The sequence below is a fragment of the Lithobates pipiens genome, unplaced genomic scaffold (assembly GCF_037356315.1).
Source record: "Lithobates pipiens isolate NorthernLeopardFrog02 unplaced genomic scaffold, aLitPip1_a1.2 Scaffold_25, whole genome shotgun sequence".
Classification (NCBI taxonomy): domain Eukaryota; kingdom Metazoa; phylum Chordata; class Amphibia; order Anura; family Ranidae; genus Lithobates; species Lithobates pipiens.
The window spans coordinates 9904965-9926189 of record NW_027507787.1 but is presented as its reverse complement, the minus strand read 5'-3'; the positions used below and the strand labels follow the sequence as shown (position 1 = coordinate 9926189).

At 44.5% G+C, this 21225-nt stretch overlaps 1 protein-coding gene across 1 annotated transcript in view; it reads right to left on the bottom strand.

Moving 5' to 3' along the window:
- The window catches only part of AP3M1 (adaptor related protein complex 3 subunit mu 1), an 83773-nt gene that overhangs the window by 24983 nt on the left and 37565 nt on the right, over positions 1-21225 (bottom strand). Inside the window, exons 3-4 of the mRNA XM_077454042.1 lie at positions 17900-18071; positions 5879-6016 (exon numbers count right to left, since the gene is read on the bottom strand). Of these exons, the coding sequence (XP_077310168.1) occupies positions 5879-6016; positions 17900-18071 (310 nt within the window). The remainder of the gene's footprint in view (positions 1-5878; positions 6017-17899; positions 18072-21225) is intronic.

The window sequence follows — 21225 nt, the reverse complement described above, 5'->3', positions numbered from 1 at the left end:
CAGTCATTTTCTGTTTTTGGCCTAGTGTATTTTTCATTTTTGGTATAGTTTCAACACCAAAAAAACTCATTTGGTGCACCCCTAGTATTTGCGCAAATGTTTAGCGAATAAATATATTGGCAAAAAACAAAAAAACAAAAAAAACAAAAAAAAAAAAAACACACTAAAACCATTAATTAGCAGATAAACACAGCTACTTTCTTTTAGAAAATTCCTGCTAAATCCCTACTAAATATAAAAGCTTAACCTGTATGGAGTACATAAACAACAAATATGTAAATGTTTAAATTGCGCCTTTTTGAAAAATAGTGAACATCGTACGTGCCCAAAAATGTCTCAAAAAGTCTGGAGGTTTTCATTTTTCACTTAGAGCTTTCAAAATTTGAAAAGACCCCTCAAACTAGACATTTTTTAAAAGCACGTGTGCTACAGATTTTTTTGGCCCCGCATTAGTTGCGCAAATGTTCATCATATGGATTTTCACAAAAAAAAATAGTATTCCACATAAACACAAAATTCCTGCTAAACTAGTACTAAAGCCTCGTTCCCATGTGGCATACTAAAGTTTACGCCCATGGGGGGCCATGTTTACCCACACAGGAGTTCTGTGCATGCCCATACAGGCAGTCCCATTTACGTTAAGCTGCCATTCCCAATGTGACATCCGTGTGGGTGTGGGTACATGACCACGAACGCAGACCGTGTGAGCTCAGGGACATGCATGCAGAGCTACATGGATGTAAAATTGGGAACAATGGCTGTTCGTGCAGGGGCTACATCCCAAATGACATCAATGGGACTGTCTGTACAGAGATGCACGGAACACCCGTGCATCCTTGTAAAAGGTATGCCCTGTGCGAACAAGGTCTTAAGCCCCTTTTACACAATCACACCGATTGGGCCCATCTGAAAAATGGACAGGCAGACCCAAATCGGACCACCCATTATTCTCTATAGAGACCAATGAAAATACATTTAGTTTCCATTCTATTTAACCACATTTCATAAATCATGTACATTTCATTATACAACAAAAGTAAATTAGAAATACAAAAAGAATAACCACAAGAATAGAAACGATCTGTACTCTCTCCATTATCTCCCTTCCCCTTCTCACCCCATGCGTACCTCTCGTTCCTTAGTCACCTACATCTATTCCGGGGTACTCCACCTCTAACCATTGCTTCCATATTTTTTCTAATTTCTTGTAATATAATTATATATATATATATATACACACAGTGGTGTGAAAAAGTGTTTGCCCCCTTCCTCATTTCCTGTTCCTTTGCATGTTTGTCACACTTAAGTGTTTCGGAACATCAAACCAATTTAAACAATAGTCAAGGACAACACAAGTAAACACAAAATGCAATTTGTAAATGAAGGTGTTTATTATTAAAGGTGAAAAAAAATCCAAACCATCATGGCCCTGTGTGAAAAAGTGATTGCCCCCTAAACCTAATAACTGGTTGGGCCAACCCTTAGCAGCAACAACTGCAACCAAGCGTTTGCGATAACGTGCAATGAGGCTTTTACAGCATCCTGGAGGAATTTTGGCCCACTCATCTTTGCAGAATTGTCCTAATTCAGTTACATTAGAGGGTTTTCGAGCATGAATGGCCTTTTTAAGGTCATACCACAACATCTCAATAGGATTCAGGTCAGGACTTTGGCTAGGCCACTCCAAAGTCTTCATTTTGTTTTTCTTCAGCCATTCGGTGGCGGACTTGCTGGTGTGTTTAGGATCATTGTCCTGCTGCAGAACCCAGTTCGTTTCAGCTTGAGTACACGAACAGATGGTCGGACATTCTCCTTCAGGATCTCTTGGTAGACAGCAGAATTCATAGTTCCTTTTATCACGGCTAGTCTTCCAGGTCCTGAAGCAGCAAAACAGCCCCAGACCATCACACTACCACCACATTTTACTGTTGGTATAATGTTCTTTTTATGAAATGCAGTGTTCCTTCTACGCCAGATATACTTGGACACACACCTTCCAAAGAGTTCCACTTTTGTCTCATCGGTCCACAGAATGTTGTCCCAAAAGTCTTGGGGATCATCAAGATGTGTTGTGGAGAAATTGAGACGAGCTTTGATGTTCTTTTTCCTCAGCAGTGGTTTTCTCCTTGGAACTCTGCCATGCAGGCCATTTTTGCCCAGTCTTTTCCTGATGGTGGAGGCATGAACGCTGACCTTAACCGAGGCAAGTGAGGCCTGCAGTTCCTTGGACGTTGTTGTGGGGTCTTTTGTGACCTCTTGGATGAGTCGTCGCTGCGCTCTTGGGGTAATTTTGGGCGGCCGGCCACTCCTGGGAAGGTTCACCACTGTTCCATGTCTTCGCCATTTGTAGATAATGTCTCTCACTGTGGTTCGCTGGATTCCCAAAGCTTTGGAAATGGCTTTATAACCCTTTCCAGACTGATAGATCTCAATTACTTTCTTTCTCAATTGTTCCTGAATTTCTTTGGGTCTCGGCATGATGTGTAGCTTTTAAGGATCTTCTGGTGGACCTTACTGTGTCAAGCAGCTCCTATTTAAGTGATGCCTTGATTGTGAACAGGTGTGGCAATAATCAGGCCTGGGTGTGGCTAGAGACATTGAACTCAGGTGTGGACAACCACAGTTATAGTATGTTTTAACAAGGGGGGCAATCACTTTTTCACACAGGACCATGATGGTTTGGATTTTTTTTCACCTTTAATAATAAACACCTTCATTTACAAATTGCATTTTGTGTTTACTTGTGTTGTCCTTGACTATTGTTTAAATTGGTTTGATGTTCCGAAACACTTAAGTGTGACAAACATGCAAAGGAACAGGAAATGAGGAAGGGGGCAAACACTTTTTCACACCACTGTATATTATATATATATATAAAATATTATATTTCTCTCTCAATAGTGTCTTTTTCTACTTTCACCCATTCTGAAACCGTTGGGGGATTTTTATCTTGCCATTTATATGCAATTAATTTTCTTCCTTGAAACAAGCATCTACTTATTGCTACCTGTGTGGGTCCTGGTACCCCCACCTCTTCTATTAAGCCCAAAATACACACCCTAGCCTCAGTGTCCAATGGTGTCCCAAACACAGAATTTATTTTTCCCATTATTCCTCTCCAATACCTATACAGTTTGGGACATCGCCAAATCATATGTACCAGGTCTCCCCTTCTATCCCCACATCTTTGACATTCTGCATTTGGCCTCTTTCCAAACAAAAACAATTTTGCAGGTGTGTAGTAAGATCTGTGTACCAGATATAAGTGGGACATAATTTGCGAAGGGGAGAGCGAGACCTTAGGTCCTAATGCCAGGACCCACTTCCATTGCTCCTCTGTTATTGTCCCCACGTCTTTCTCCCACCTACCCCTGTTACAGAGTTCCACCTCTCCCTCCTGTCCTGCTTCCATTATATACTTATACATATTTGATATTAGCCTTTTGGATGTTCTGGCGTTTACCAGTTTCCTTAGAAGAGGCATCTCACTACACTCTGGTTCATTTCCACTAAATTGTTTATGCAAGGCATGCCTGACCTGTAAGTATCTATAAAATAGTCGGTTTGAAATCTCATACTCTCCAATTATCTCCCGAAATGATTTCAGTATCCCTCGTTATATTTATGCCCAGGTATTTCATTTGGCCGGCTACCCTAATTTGGGAAACCTGTTGCGGGAGTGGTTCTATTAGAGGGTCTATTAGGAGGAGTACTGATTTTTCCCAATTGATTTCCAGCCCAGAAAACTGTCCAAAATCTTCCACCAACCCCATAGCGGCCTTCAAGGTAGACTGAGCATCCCCTAGAAATAGCAAAACATCGTCTGCATACATGGCAACCTAACATTGTGTTTACACCCGCCTGCATCTGATCCAGTCCGCTAAAAGCAGACGGCTTGGGGAACCGATCCCCCATCCATCTAGCAGATCGCATTGGATGGCATCTGATGGAAATGAACAGGCAGTCCCTTTCCATCTGACTGTCCCATAGAGAACAGCGAGCTGTGTCCCTGTCCACTCTGCATTAGCGGAGTGGACACGGACCTGTCATCTGCCTGCTCAGCGGGGATCAGCAGACAGATCCCCCACTAAGCAGGGCGGATCTGCTTTTCAGTCTGCTCCAAGTGAAATGGGTCTTACCAGGAGCAGCCGGTCTATTAGGTGTGCTGCTCCCCTGCAGGGCGCCAGACTCATACTCATTGTACAAGTTGTTGTTTTTTTCAAGCCACATGATTAGAGTCAGAGGCTTTAATTGGCTTAAAAAGGGTTGGGCTCGGGCGCATAGCATTGCACCCTGAACCCACCCACTTGTAAGTTGTGACAATAGCGAATTAATATTCAAGATCGTCCTCCGGGTTCTCCTCCTGGCCAATCCATTTTTTAATTTACTTTTTTTTTTTTTTTTTTTTAATAGTCATTTAAAAAAAAATTGTGGGGGAGGGGGTCTTTGGTGAGATATCAGATGTCTGAAGAGACCCCCATATCTCTTTTTTTGAGACAGAGAAAGGGACTGCAGATAGTCCCTTTTCTCTGTATCACTTTACTTGAATGAATGAGAATCTGTATAGAGATTCCATTCATTCAGAAAATGACAGTCTGATATATTGTAACTGCGGGTGTTACAACGTATCAACTGTCAGTGGGCACATAGCAGTGATCGCTGCATGCACCCTCTCTTCTACAGGGGGAGCTTAGTAAACATGTTTACTAAAGAGCCCCAGCCTGGCAGATCATGGAGATCTGTGCAGGGAGAAGCTGCAGGTGGGGGAAGGGAAGGAGAGATGCCACTCGGAGCAGCCACAGATTGGGAGTGCGGAGGCAGTTGGGGAGGTGATCTGACTGGCAGGTGGACACATGTGGGCCCCCCCCACCCTTAAGCAGCACCTGAAGCCAGCAGGAGTGGAAGAGGAGAGATGTCGACTAATGATGGTGGCTGCGGGAAGCAGGTATGCGTGCCCCCCGGGGGGGTCGGATCGGGTAGAGGGGGTAATTAGTGCTGGGGGGGGAGAAGGGGGTAAAGGGGATAGGAAATGAGAGTGGGGGCAGTTTTCAGATGAAAGGGTACACCGAGGGTGGAGAGGCAGGGGACAGAGAGGCGGCGGTGTGGGCGGGGACGGTCACATTAGGGGTTAATAACTCTGATCAGCAGGTTGTAATCCGCTGATCATAGTTATAGAATTATTCAGCAAAGTCTGCTGCACAATTCTGATTATAAGCTTATGGTCATTGAAGGGACCATAAGCTTATAGGAGAGGGAGAAATCAGGTCCGTACGCCGTACTGATCTGGCCACCTGCAGGCACATCTGTATGTGCAGCTGCTGGCTTTTAATTTTTGAAGTGGTGGGTGGACCTCCACTTTAAGGATATCGATTGATGAACTTTATTATTGAGCACTTTAGTGCACATATGGGATCGAACATAAAATAAGTTTGCAAATTGTGTAATTATATCTATTGTATATGTTGTTAGCACATTAGCACTATATGCATGTATGGAATGGAATCATATTGTACTACACATTTTGTCAATTAATATTGAGCACTGGATATTTATTATTGCACAAATTCACAGGAAATATTTGTTTGCAGAGCACATTGGTCTTATTAATTATCTAGCACATTATATATATATATATATATATATATATATATATATATATATATATATATATATATATATGGGAATGTGAACAGTGCCAGCAGCTGGTAAATTATTGCATAATATATAGAATATATATTTTATATATATATATATATATATAAACATTTCCGAAGTGGCTATTGCCAATAGCTCGCAAGATCCTTTACCCATTACCAGATTTAAACTTACATGCCCCTAAAACAGTGACAGGTTTTAAATACACAACAGGTCTTTTTACCAGATTTGTCTATGATTGCATCTACTTCCTCAATGACATCAAAATAGGCCTCATTGTTGGTGTACTTGACTGCAGCCCTTCTCCATGGGATATTAGACAGTTGTCCACTGGGTAGCGTTTCTCCCATATTGCTACTCCCTGTGAAATAAGAGGAAAAATACTGTGTAATTGTGGATCCTCGGATTTAAAAGAATTATAGCAGACCAAACATTAATAAACCACCAATTTTCAAAGTTCAAGTAGATCTTGTATTAAAAAAAACAAAAAAAAACAAGCTAATCTTGCAGCTCCCGATTAATAAAATGCATACTTTTTTTTCTGTTTGGAGTTAGGCCGCGTACACACGGGCGGACTATCCGTCCAACTAAGTCCGTCAGACAATCCGACAGACAGTCCGTCCTACTTTTGAATTAACGGACTTGACCACACACGACGAACAGACAGTCCGCTGAAAGCTTGCGCGATGACGTGTACGGCACGTACGACGGGACTAGAAATACGACGTCCAATACACTGCAATGCAACCTTCGGCCGTGTAAATCCTTTCTGAGCATGCGCCATACTTAGTCCGAACTAGCCTACACACGAGCGGACTGTCCGCTGAAACCAAAGTTGGACGGACAATATTACGGAAATTCCGAAAGACTTAGTCCGCCAGACTGTCCGCTGAAAAAGTCCGCTGAAGCCCACACACGAGCAGATTGTCCGCTGAAACACGTTTCAGCGGACCAAGTCCGTCAGACAGTCCGCCCGTGTGTACTCGGCCTTAGGCTCAAACCCCCCCCCCCCCCCCCAAAAAAAAAAAACAAAGCAAAAAAATTAAAATGCTTGAAAATGGGGCTGTCCAGCTTATAGACCCTGCTCTGGTCTTGATGATGTCAAGACCCTAGACCGGCGTTTCTCAACTGCAAACCTCAAGGCACCCCAACAGATCTGGTTTTCCCTCAGATGAAACAGCTGCGGTAATTACTAAGGTAGTGAAAATGATCAAAATTACCTGTGCAAATTAATAGAAAGCCTGAAAACGTGATCTTTTGGGGCATCTAGAAAAACACTGCCCTAGACCCAGAGTGCAGGGGTGCAGAAACGGCAGGGAGGATCGCTTAAATATTAATTTCCTTTTATGGTTTCTCCAGACATTAACGAGCAATTAACTTTTTATTTTTAAATGTCTGGAGTCGGGCTTTAAAAATACTCCCTGGTTTACCACCGTTTCCTATAGGCGTTGATAATGTCACTGGGCATCACTGCAAGATCTTTGGAGGTCTGAGAATTCTAGATTTACAGAGAGGGCATTATAGTATAGTGCAGATGTACATACATGGGAGATTTCATATCCTCAGCTTTCCCAAGACCAAGTGAGAAGGCCAAAAGGCGTCTCTTTCAAATAGGTGAGCATGCTGGAAGCTGAAGCGAGAGGTGGGTATTTTTTTTAATTTTGTTTTATGCTTTTTTACGGATAATATTTATTCAGTGGGTCCATTTTAAAACAACAACTGAAAATACTTAATGACTTCCCTTAAAAGAAGTACAATAATCAGTAAAAGTGGTAAAATAACAGACCTCACAATCTGTGGTTTACCTTTCATGGCTGGGGCTGCCACAGACCAGTATGAGTACTTCCATAGTCACATTTATTGATGTTAAAAAAAAAAATCAAAAACTATAACTTGTGACAACAATAGTGGAACAGAAACATGCTGCTATTTCATAACACTACTGAGCACACTTCATGGTAATGCATCTGTTCATGCCACGTAGATCTCATCACTGCAGCAAACAGCATTCTGCTTTGTCACGGCTTACCTTTAACCTTTCCACATACAAACTGTTCCAGCTCACAGCTATTATCTACAGATTATGTGAGCAATCTACTGAACAGAGGTCACACAGCTACATTAAAAAGGGAAGCTTAGTGTATGGTCAGTAAGCATGAATTTACATTTTTGGTATGACTTCCATGTTTTACATGCTTACTATAATCATGCCCAATATAAACACTGTTGCTACTTAAAAATTAAAACGGAATATAAAAACGTTAAAATGATGCTCCCTGCAAGGAAAATAATACTTTGCCATCCCACTGCCAATGCCATTGATCTTTGCTCTTGAAGAGCTAAGCCCATTCAAGAGTCTTCAGTGAACAACCCTTCCAGGTGTGATGGATGGGTTGTCCCCACTGAGTGCTTTGGTACCATCCACTGGCTTCCAAGTCACTGTTGTGTCTTGTAATGATGCAGGGCCGACTGATGGAACTAGACATCCAGAGGTGTCAGATGCTGAAGATCTCTCAGAAAGTTTAAAGTGGAGCTCCAACCAAAAGGAGAAGTTCTGCTTTAAGGCCTCCTCTTCTATTCCTTATGGCAATTGTTTTTTTTTGGAGAGGTACCTGGTTTAGACAGGTACCTGCTTCCACTCGGATCGCTCAATTTCTCTTCCTTCCCGCAGTCATCTGGGACACATCACAGGTCCCAGAAGACTGCGGGATCATTCAAAATGTGCGGCATGGCTTAGGCATGCACAGTGGGAATCGGGCTTTTGAAGCCACAAGCTGTCACAGCCGGGTGCCCATAGTTGAGATGCTGGCACCAGGAACAGAAGACCGAGGGAAGTGATGGCCTGGGTGAGGACATCGCTGGATCCTGGGACAGATGAAAGTGCATTTATTAAAAGTCAGCAGCTACAGTTTATGTATATGCTGACTTAAACACAAAAATGACTGGAGCTCATCTTTAAGCTGGCTATACACAAACAGAATTTAATTTGAAATGTTTGCTTGATTTTCTAATCATTAGTTGGCTCAAATTGGCATTTGTTTTCAACTACAGGAATAAGAAAATTTGAAAGGAAAAAGATGGAAATGTTTTTTTCTAATTAATACATTTCTAACAGAGTAAGGGTTTCAATCAGTAAAATCCATTCATCCCAAAATCAAATATTAAAAGTAAAAAAAAAAAAAAAAAAAAATGTTGAAGTACACTTGATTGACATTTGTCAAACTGTCAAATGTACTGAGAACTTATGTATTAGGTTTGTATGACCGATCGTTTAAAAATCTGCTAGTGTATGGCCAACTTTTAAACAACAGACAGCAGGACATGTAAGCATTATTTTCTTTGCAGAGAACTTTTGTATTTTTAAATTTTAAACCTACATAATTGCTTTAAATGCAAAAAATATCCATGACTGACACACAGACTGGTCATTTTGTCCCCTCCATCTCTATTATACTGCCAAGATAAAATCCCAGATACAAATAGTCGTAAAAAAGTACAGTCAGTCAATGTGCATCACCACTAATCAGGATGCACTGTCAATGTATGTATTGGGGAAATATGGCTGCTCTCTATATATTGACTGTATTTTTTATTTATTTTTAAACACATAGTGATATTTACATTGATCCCTTTCATGTGTGTATCTTTAAAAATATTATATTATATATATTATATTTTTATATAAGACTCCATTGTTTGCAGGCAGGAAGATTTCTTTTGATATTGACCTCTATATGTGGAAAACAGAACCGGATGAACCGATTTCCTCATGTAAACTTTTTACTTTAACTGTAAAATGATTGTCGTCAAGCTTATTTATGATCCACTTATTACTCAATGCAAAAAAGAAACAAAACAAAAAACAAAGATGTTGTACATGTCTACAATGCATGTGCTTTTTTTAAATGTTTTGCCCATTTAAAACAATGCAAGTACAGAAAAGCAACCACTGATCAAGCTCCTAACTCCCCCCTTATGTTATGGGCCTAAAGGGGAGGGTGGGGGTTAACGTCCATGACGCGCACAGGCAGAGCTGATAACACTGCTCAGGAGGTCAGTGCAGCAGTGGAAGAAGCACACTGGATTTTTGGCAGATAATCAGATATCTTTCTGTGACATGGGGAATTGTGCATGCATTGCAAAGATATACTGAACAGGTTTGTTTTTGGTCGAGACAAACACGCAAGGCTGGGTTCACACTGTTGCAAATTACATGCAGGTTTCCCCGCATCCAATTTGCATAGCAGGAGATTGTGACTGGCTCTCTATGGAGCCAATTCACACATCTCCACAGCGGCTTTGGTACGAATTGCACAGGAGCGATGTGCTTCTTTTGGTTAGTTTCAGGCCCGAATTTAGCCCAAAATTCGGACTGAAATCAGACCTGAAACAGTGAATGAGGATGCACCGGACTCCTACTGGAGTGCGCTACAGTGTGAACCCAGCCTTAAAGGAATATAGAAAACAAATCACTCCTTTCAGTTATCACAAGCCACTTTTGTGACGGCAATGCTAGTAAAATGTAAAAAAAAAATAATAATAATTTAACGTGCCTATAAAAATGACCTCTAGCTGCACAGAAAACAAGAGAACAAACATTTATACGGCTTTGAGTAATCTATTTTTAGTTGAACGTTTAGATCAGGGGTGTCAAACCTTTTGACCTTACCGGGCCTTATTGGAAGAAGAGGAATTATCTTGGGCCGCACATAAAAATACACGAACAATAAAGAGCGCTGATGAGCAGAAAAAAATAGGATTTTTGTACTCACCGTAAAATCCTTTTCTCTGAAGTTCATTGACAGACACAGCTCCATTAATCTTGACCGTAGGGTTATTACGCCACCTTCAGGAGAGGACTAGGCAGAACATGTAATACATGTGAAAAAAAACAGAACTGTACAGATCCGCCCAAGGGGTGGTCTCTCTGGCAATACCCCTCAGCCTGCTTCCTGCAGCTCAGTACGTCAACTAGCAGTATAAAGTAAACTAATAGGAGGGGAGGGTGCTGTGTCCGTCAATTAACTTCAGAGAAAAGGATTTTACGGTGAGTACAAAAATCCTATTTTCTCTTTCGTTCATTGATGGACACAGCTCCATTAATCTTGACCATAGTGACGTCCCCAAGCAGTGTCATAACAAGGGGTGGGAACAGCAAACATAACTTCACCCACAACCAGAGGTGCTCCCCAACAGAGGAGTCACCATCTGAACCAACCGCATCAGATGCATTGACAGTCAAAATGTAACTTTCTCTAACAAGAAGAAAGAGTGTAAATTGCAACATTACACGGCTGCCTGCAAAACTTTGCGGCCAAAGCAGACATCAGAAGATGCGCTTACATCAACTTTGTAGAACTTTGTTAAAGTGTGAACGGATGACCAAGTCGCCGCCTTACACATCTGGGAGACTGACACTTGATGTCGGAAGGCCCAAGAGGTCCCAATTGCCCTGGTGGAATGGGCCGTGACAGGAGTACCCCTTCAGGGCACAAGCCTGGACCACGATCTGTCTAATCCACCGTGAGATGGTGGTCGACAAGACCGCTAGCCCTTTTATCAGACCAGCTACTGAAACGAACAGAGAATCTGACTTCCGGAAGGGAGCCGTGGCTGAGAGATATACCCTTAGTGCCCGGACCACATCCAGGGAATGGAGGGCCACCTCTTTAGGGTGTGTCGGTTTAGGACACAAAGATGGTAACACAATGTCCTCATTGAGACGGAAAGCCGAAACCACCTTCGGCAGAAAAGAAGGTTGTGGACGCAACACCCCCTTATCCTTGAGGATAAGCAGATACTTTGCAGGACTTGCAGGACAAGGCCGCCAGCTCAGAAACCCTCCTGGCAGATATAATAGCCACTAGGAAGACCACTTTCTGAGAAAGCATCAACAAAGGGAATTTCCCTGAAGTTCTCAAACGGTGGCTTCTTCAGCACCGATAGTACCAGGTTCAGATCCCATGGAGGTAGGGGTGGTCGCAACGGAGGGACTACATGTTGACTTGCACAAAGGTGCTCACTAATGAGTGAGACGCTACGGGTCGTTGGAAAAAATAGGATTTTTGCACTCATCGTAAAATCCTTTTCTCTATAGTTCACTGACTGACACAGCTCCTTTACTTTAGACAATTGGGTTGTTATGGCACATTCAGGAGAGGACTAGGCACAACATGTTAACATGTACTAAAAACAGAACTTTCTAGTTCCACCCAAGGGACGGTCCCTTTAGTAACAACCGCCTAGTCTGCATCCTGCAGCTTCATTACGTCAACAAGCAGTATAACGTAAACAATGGGAGGGGAGGGTGCTGTGTCAGTCAGTGAACTACAGAGAAAAGGATTTTACAGTGAGTACAAAAATCCTATTTTCTCTTACGTTCACTGACTGACACAGCTCCTTTAGACCATCGGGACGTCCCCAAGCCGTGTCAAAACGAGGGGTGGAAAACAGCATAAAAACTTCACCCACAAAAACAGGAGTGCTCCCTAACAGGGGAGTCACCACCTTATATAACCACATCAGAACTTGCAGTAACAATGCAACAGTGCATTTTACTTAAAAGGTAACGGTTTCTTGTCAAAGAAACAGGTGCAATTACAAGTTACACGGCCGCCTGCAAAACTTTGTGGCCAAAACAGGCATCAGCCGATGCACTGACTTCTACCTTGTAGAATTTTGTAAAGGTGTGAACAGACGACAAAGTCACTGCTTTACACACTTGAGCGACAGACGACAGAAGCTTGATGTGGGAAGGCTTAAGAGGTTCCAACTGCCCTGGTGGAATGGCCCGTGACCGGAAAGGGGGGCACCTGCCCCTTCAAGGTGTAGGCCTGAACCACAATCTGTCTGATCCACCTGGAAATGGTGGCCGACGAGACAGCCATGCCTTTTTTTTGGACCAGCTACCGAAACAAACAGAGTCTGACTTCCGAAAGGGAGCCGTGGCAGACAGATATACCCTCAGAGCCTGGACCATGTCCAGGGAATGGAGGGCCACCTCCTTAGGAGGAGTCGGTTTAGGACACAAAGATGGTAACACAATGTCTTCATTGATGTCGAAAGCCAAAACCACCTTCGGCAGAAAAGAAGGTTGCGGACGCAACACTGCCTTATCCTTATGGATAACCAGCAACTTGCAGGACAAGGCCGCCAGTGTTCCCCAAACCCTCTTGGCCGATGTAATGGCCACAAGAAAGACCACTTTCTGGGAAAGAGTCAACAAGGGAATTTCTCTGATGTTCTCAAACGGTGGTTTCTGAAGCGCACATAACACCAGGTTCAGATCCCACGGGGGTAACGGTGGACGCACCGGAGGAACTACATGCCGAACCCCCCTGAACAAAGGTGCTCACTAGAGAGCGAGACGCCAGGGGTCACTGAAAAAAAAAAAAAAAAAAAAAAAAAAAAAGAGAGACAGCCAAGGCTGATATATGTCCTTTAATGGTGCTCAAAGCCAATTTCTGGTCTATTCCTCGCTGTAGAAACAGCAAGATCCTGAATATGGAATAGAAGCATGGACGCCACCCTTTCTCCTCACACAGAGATGTAGGCCTTCCAGGTACGATGATCCTCTGATGATCCTCTGAGAAGAAGATTTCCGTGCTCTCAACATAGTTGAAATCACCGAGTCCGATAGGCCCCGGTTCCTTTTTTTGACAGAAAATTTTATTAGACAAATCAGCATTACATTGCAAAGTACAGTAGATCCAATAGTACACAGATGTAGAAAGGAAAAAAGAAAAAAACACCTTCATCCAGTAACCATTCTTAAATCAATAATCCAGCAGTACAGATAACAGGAGCATCCATTACTCTATCATAAATACAGGACATCCCCAGCGGAACTTCACAGCCATCATACAGGTACCTGACATCCGCGCAAGCCCGCGGAAGGGGGTGGGCCAGGGAGGAAATGGTCGGGAGAGAGAGGACAGGGCGGTCAACCGGGGGGGGGGGGATCACCACCGTCTCAGCTCAACTCAAAGTTAGGGGGAGGGGGAACCAAGATCAGCGGACGCATCTATCCAGGATGACCAAATTTTATCAAATTTCCCCGGACATTGTCTGCTTTCATAGGTCAACTTATACAGGGGGAGCACCAGGTTCACTGATTTCCTCCACAAGGCAGGGGTAGGGGGGTCTTCGAGTTTCCATTTCAATAGAATCTCGCGTCTGGCATAATACAATGCGAAGGTAAGGCACAGTTTACAGTACCTGTCCCCCTCAACGTCTGCCAAATGGCTCAATAGTAGGGTTTGAGGGTCGACCTGGAGGTTCGACCCGGTCACAGCATTCAGCGTAGAAACCACTTCCTCCCAGTAGGGCTGGATTTTGGGACATGACCAGACCATGTGCCAGAAAGTGCCCTCCTCCTGTTTACACCTTTGACAATTAGGGTCTCTTTGGGGGTAAATCCGTGCCAGCCTCTGCGGGGTGAAGTAGGCCCTATGCAGGAATTTAAATTGTATAAACCTGTCTTTCGCGGCTATCATTGTTGGAATGTAAGAAGTCAGGCACTCCTCCCATTCCTCCTCCCCTAGGGACGGAATGTCCGAACTCCACTTCTCCCGGGTTTTGGTCAAACTAGTATCATGTTCCACCGTTAGGTAAAGATATAAGGTCGACAGGGTTCTCCCCATCACTCTGGAAGTCAGTAGGCGTTCAATGGAGTCCGATTCCAGAGTCAGAGGGGCAGGAAACTGAGCCCCAAAGGCATGCTTCAGTTGCCAATATCTGAACTGGAAAGAAATTGGAAGCCCATATGTAGGTCTCAGTTCTTGGAAAGTCATTAGCCTACCCTGATGAACTATGTGCTTTAAAGTGACGATTCCTCTTTTCGCCCACAGAGAAGGGTCTGGGATACTATTCAGGTGAGGGAGCATGGGGTTGCCCCATAGGGGCATATGTGGGGAGATGTGATTGGGCTTTCCATAGCTCCTCCTTGCCTCCCGCCAGACCCTCACCGTGGTACGCATCAAGCCCGTCATGGAAGAGCTCGCTCTAAGCCCCCGAAATGGTAGGTTGCTCAGAGCTGCATAGGAGCCAAGGATGGCTGCCTCCAGGGTGACCGCCGGGTTCTGTGTGGGCTGGGAGAACCACCACCGAATTGTGACCAAAACGGCCGCCCAGTAGTAGATCTGAAAGTTTGGGAGTGCCAGGCCCCCCCCCCCCCCGATAGTGGGAGATATAGTATCTGCTTAGCTACCCTGGGGGGTCTCCCAGCCCAGACAAAGGATATCAACAGACTCTCCAGTCTCTTGAAAAAAGTCCTGGGGATGTGGATGGGGGTATTACGAAAGAAATACAGGTACTTGGGGAGATAGATCATTTTTAACAAATTGACTCTGCCCACTGGGGACAAAGGGAGAGATCGCCATGCCGCGCACCTAGCCCCTAGTTGTGTCATGAGTGGCTGTATATTGTCCTCCAGATAGTTCTGAACTCTACCACTGACCCTAGGCCCCGGTTCCTTAGCACCTGGCTCTCAACAGCCATGCCATTAAAACCAGCGATGGTAAAGCAGGATGGAGAATAGGACCTTGAGAAGTTCCTCTCATAACGGCAGTCGCCAGGGGGCGTCCGCCACCAGGCGCACTAGGTCAGCGTACCAGGGACGCCAAGGCCAATATGGGGCAATCAGAGTTACTGGAATGCCCTCAGCCTCCACCCTGCGGAGCAGACGTGGTAGTAGGTTTAGCGGAGGAAAGGTATAGATCAGTCGGTACTGACCCCACGGAGCCACCAGCGCATCTGACACGTCTGCTTAAGGATCCCTTGTCCTGGACACGAATCTCTGCACTTTTCAATTGAGACGGGAAGCCAGGAGATCCATGTAACCTGAACACCTCCGGATGCAGCGCCCATTCTCCTGGGTCCAGCACCGGGCGACTTAAGGTAGTTTGCCTGTCAGTTTTCCACTCCCGGGATATAAATGGCCGACAGGGCCGGTATATGTCGCTCTGCCCACTGAAGGATGTGAGTGAGCTCCCGTGTGGCAGCCGAGCTTCTTGTTCCTCCTTGATGATTAAGATATGCCCCCGCCGTGGCGTTGTTCGACTGGATCCTGATCGGACACCCTTGAAGTCTCATTGACCATGTGGAGAGGCATAGCCTGGTCGCTTGTAGCTTGAGCACATTGATCAGCAACTTGGTTTCCTCCCCTGATCAGAGGCCCTGGGTCGACTGTACCCACAGTACTCCACCCGAGCCGGTCAGGCTGGTGTCCATTGTGATCACTGTCCAATGTATAGGTAGGAACAAATTCCCAGACCGAAGTGCCAGGGACCTCAGCCACCAGAGCAGGGAGTCCCTTACTGACTGGCTCATCTGAATCTGCCAACACAGGGACACAGACAGCCATCCCAGCCCCCAATTAAGGATCCATGCCTCCCAGAGGACCCCCGGCCCAGGTACACACACCGCTCTAAAGCCCAGTCATGCAGCATCCCCCGCGGGGGGAAGGGGGAGGGAAAACAGGGACAGGGAGAGAGGAAAGGGAGAAGAGGGACCCCCTAATCGACCTCCCAGGGAATGCCCAGCTGTTCTATGGAAAGCTGTACTTACCGTCTGGACGAGCTGGAGGCATCCCATCACAGACCCACTCCTGAGCAGTATGGGGTGGCTGGGGGCCATGGCACACTGTGACAAAGACATCCATAGTCCGGTCATACGTGTGCCCCGGAGCATTGCACTCACCAGCCGTCCCTGGAGCCTGAGGGGCATGCCGTGGCCGACCCATCGCGTAGCTAGGGCCCGCACATGCTTGATGGCCAGGCTGGGGAGACTACAAGGAACTATATTATCCAGCCTGTCACCCAGCCAGCCATTGATAGAAGATCACAGGATCAATATCTTGCGCAAAAGGCAAAAATCCAGAAAAAACCCCCAGGACTGATGGTCCCGCAGGGAGCCTAGGTCCTTCTCCTTCACTAGGCAGAAAAAAAAAAACTGAGCTGCAGGAAGCAGGCTGAGGGGGTATTGCCAGAGGGACCACCTCCTGGGTGGAACTGTACAGTTCTGTTTTTTACATGTTCTGCCTAGTCCTCTCCTGAAGGTGGCGTAATAACCCTACGGTCAAAATTAATGGAGTTGTGTCCGTCAATGAACGAAAGAGAAAGTTGGGCAGATCACAAGTTAACTATCCCTGATACAGATAATGTACCCGAGTAATAAAACGTGAATTTTTATTGTAATATTGTTATTACAAAAGTAAAAGAAGGCAACATACAGCCATATAGCTGTATCTATAGGGGTGCTGGGGTGGGCTGCACCCCCCCCTTAGATTTCAGTTCCCTCCCCCCCAAAGCCTCCTGCCCACAACCTCCCCATACAGCGCTATGTGCAGCCAAACCCAGAACCCCCCTAGATACAGCCATCCAGCTTTTACTTGCCTGGGAGTATCAAGAGTTACGGTATTCATTCACTACTGCTGCTGCGATTACAAAAATGGCAGGCGTGCCTGTATTCTCAGTGCTGGCCGCTGCTATGCTTGCACAGCATCCCCAGTGCCCCTCTATACCCGACAGTGCTTAGCTTGTCCCTTCCGGCCGCCATGGCCTTCATGCTTGCAAAGCCTCCTTCCAAACATGCCGAGGCCGCATGCCGAGCTCTTTTGAGCCACATGCGCCCACGGGTTGGACACCCCTGGTTTAGACCAAGGCAATATAAAAGTTAAACTCCAGGCAGATAAGAAAAAAACGACCACCCAGAATGCATTTATGTATTACACTAAGCCTTTATTCAATTTATTTTGAAAGGAAACTAACGGAACTATGGAAATAGAACTTTAAATCATCCCCTGTACAGGTACACTCTGATAGAGGCAGCCAATCGGGTGCTAAAAAGGAACATGTTAACAGATGAAAGAACAGAGGGGTGATCTATTATTATCCACTGCTCATTCACTGTCCAGTCACAGGTGGGTGACCAAGCGGAGCTCCTTAATCACAGTAGAAGTCAGGTCACCAACCTGCTGAGCTGTATAAATCTCATCTAATTTTTTTTCCTTTAGGAGCCAAACAACACAGGGAGTCAGCTGCACATTAGAAAACATGGCTCCCCACTTTATCACTTTTATTGTAAATATATTCCGTTCTGATACATGCCCAAATCATTGTAGTATAAAGCTGGTTTACATAAACCAGCCAATTAAATATACATAAATGTTCTGAGGACTTATCTCTGATGAAATAAAAGATTTTCGTAATGTGACTGAGAAAACGTGAATGGGTGTGTTACAAACCTGTGAGCGAGTTCACTACAGATCTCAGGATTGTTGGAGGTTTGATCAACTCCTTCAAGATATTTGACTCGGTTGCCAATGGAAATCCATTATCCAACATCTCTTCCAGCAGCTCGTACACAATGACCACATTATCCTTCAAGCAGGTCTCTGAGCACTCCCCAAAATAATCCTGGCAGACATTTATAGAAACAAGACAAGTGCATGTGACTGATATCATGATAGTTAACAATGACAGAACATCACAAACTGTGCTCACACTGTACCCAGCAGATCTAGCTTGGGTGCTAACAGTTGAGTATCTCATTACAAAGGTTGAACTGGTAGTTGGCTCTTTTTTCATGGTTTAAGCTTCTCTGGGCAAAGTATCTAATCATTTTCATTGTATTAAAACTGAAAATAATTGCTAGATAAAAAACGTATTTTGCAAAAGATTGCCAGTCTGATATTTTTTCCACTTTCGTGGTTATTACAAATTGTGCTTTAAAGTGCAATTGTCCCATTTTGTATCACCACTTGTTCCATCTTGTCAGGACAAGCAGTGATGGGAAATCTATCCAATGTGAATACAGACGAGGACAAAAAAAACATTTTTAGTAGCATGAAGAAGGGTTATAACCCCTGACAATATTTTTATTGTTGTTCCGGTGACAGCTGCACCCTCTATTTCATGGGAGTTTAGTAACCGGGAGTGAGGGAAAATCTCCCTAGTGAGTTCACAGATAAAATTAAACCGGACAGATATTTGCAGCATCTAAAACAAAATCAAAAATGTAATATATTTCAGCTTACCAGTCCTTGTGGTGGTGGCTGCATTGCTTTTTTTTTTTTTTATCCAGTCAGCTTTCCTTTATTTTCACCTGCTAATTCTGTAAATAACAAACTTCCTTCGCTGGATGGCTACGCTCACTCTTCCACTACTCCCCTATCTATAGAGGGAGTCACAATTGCCACACATACTGAACTTTAAACATGTCTGTCTTTGTTTATCTCAGGGCTCGACAAACCCCCGGTGCCATCACTACTAGAAATTGTGTCCTGGCACCTGGGCTTTTTTTTAGCTGTCTGCATTTGCCTCCCACTTGCCGTCTGCACAATAGCCGAAAGAGGGCAATTGCGTAGTCGTACAGTTCTGGGAGGGTGTCTATTTCGGTTTTCCCAGAACCTCGCACCCCTGGGATGCTCATTGTAAGCTGATCACAAATTGCAGTAAAAGGCCAATCGCAGCTGCCCTTTACCATGTGATCAGCTGTGTCCAATCACAGCTGGTCACATTTAAACAAATGCCAGTTATTGGCAATCCTTTCCTCAGCATGAGGAAAGGAAAGCAGATAACCAGCTATCCAGTGAGAGGACATTTTACACTGATAATCAGGGCACTGATCACCAGTGCAGCCCTTGTAAGTGACCATCAGTGCTGCCCCATCAGAAAAATTACTTCTTTGCAAAATTGTATAAAAGTGATGAAGAAAAAAAGTTTATTTTTCAAAATTTTCAGTCTTTTTTCATTTATTTAGCAGAAAAAAAAAAATTGTGATTAAAATACCAACAAAAGAAAGCTCTATTTGTGTGAAACAAGTTATACAATTTTTATATGGGTACAGTGCTGCATGACCGCTCCACTGTCATTTAAAGTGTGACAACCCTGAAAGCAGACAATTGGCCTGGGCAGGAAGGGGATAAAAGTGCCCAGTAGGCAAGTGGTAAAAAAAAAAAAAAAACAAAAAAAAAACAACTGTCTCCTAACCTTTTTAGCTGGCTCCTAGATTCAAAGAAAATTTGCCAGGCCCTGGTTTATCTCCATTATATGGTAGTTGATAGGATTATTAGTTTACAAAAAAAAGATAACGTTGTATTGCGATCTTTGCAGCTCACTGGAAGTGACAAGGACATGCATGCATTTCTGCTAAGCTAAGCAGTTATTTCTGTAGTTGTTAAAAATGTTCTTACCCTTAAAAAAAAAAAAAAAAAATTAAAAAAAGGAATGCAGCCACCACACCTAAGGGCTGGTAAAGCTACAATATATTAAATGTTTGTTCTTGGTTTTAGTTAGGATTTAAGTAAATCTGTTGCTCAGTCCTGCATGTGCAAAGTGCAGGTTCATATTATTGAACCAATGAAAATTTGAGTGGCAAAATGGAGCAAAGTGCAATGTAATTGTGGAACAAAGCTTTATAAACAGTCCAGCTTGAATTTCTTTTAAAGCTCCACTTCGGGATAAAACTTTCACATCTCACCTTCCCTCCATCCTGACAGTCCCCCCCCCCCCCCCCTTACCTTGTGAAGCCAGCAATACTCAGCCAAATTCCTCATCCAGGTCCCTCAATGATGCTGGCTCTGGTGCAGGGGATCACTAATCTGTGATTGTGCCGCAAGACCACCGGGTCCCATGCCCCCCCCCCCCCCCCCTGTGAGGGCATCAGTTCTGCTCTCTTCTGAGAGCATCCTGCCGCCAGCCATCTAATAGGAATTGTTTATGTCACTTAGGCAGTGACATGGACACCTGAAGAAGGGTCTAAAGCAGGAAGTATACAATGTAGGGGAATACTTGGGGCTGAAGTGTCACATGACCACGGAACTAAGGTATAACAAACAAAAAAAGGAGCAGGCAAGCTTCTTATTGCAGAAAAGATAAGCAAGGTCTGCGCTGCAATAAAATAAACCTACCTGCCTGCTCACAGTCTTCTGTAGATTGTATGCTGAGCTGTACTTACACAGCTCATTTTACATTCCGGCACAATGCCTGTGTGCCAGGATGACTGCACTCTTGTGTATATGGAAGAGTGATGGCATCTCATGCTAACCAGTTAACATGGCCAAAGACTGGCACCTGTAAAAAGATGCCAGTGCAGGACCTCACACCGTGGTGTCTGACCATGGAAGCAGAGCGAGTATTACTCGGTTAGTTAGGGCCGGTTCACACTGCGGGCGATGCGAGGCGACACGACTTGCCTCGCCGCAATCTGACAAGTCGCCCCCGTTCTGTACAATGGAACCGTTCTGAGAGGAGCGACTCGAGTCGCTCCGACTTAGAAAAAAGGTTCCTGTACTACTTCTGGGCGACCTCGGGGCGACTTGCATTGACTTCTGTACAGAAGTCATTTGCAAATCGCCGCTGAGGTCGCGGCAGGTCGCGGCGAGGCAAGTCGGTGTCGCCTCGCATCGCCCGCAGTGTGAACCGGCCCTTCTTTGTTCATGAAGGAATTCCAATCAACTGAATTATATGGTGAATATATTACAAAACATACGTTTAGATTATATACCTTTGTGGTGAGATTTGAGCCCATACAAAATTAATGGGCTCAAATTGCGCTAACAAGAATCCC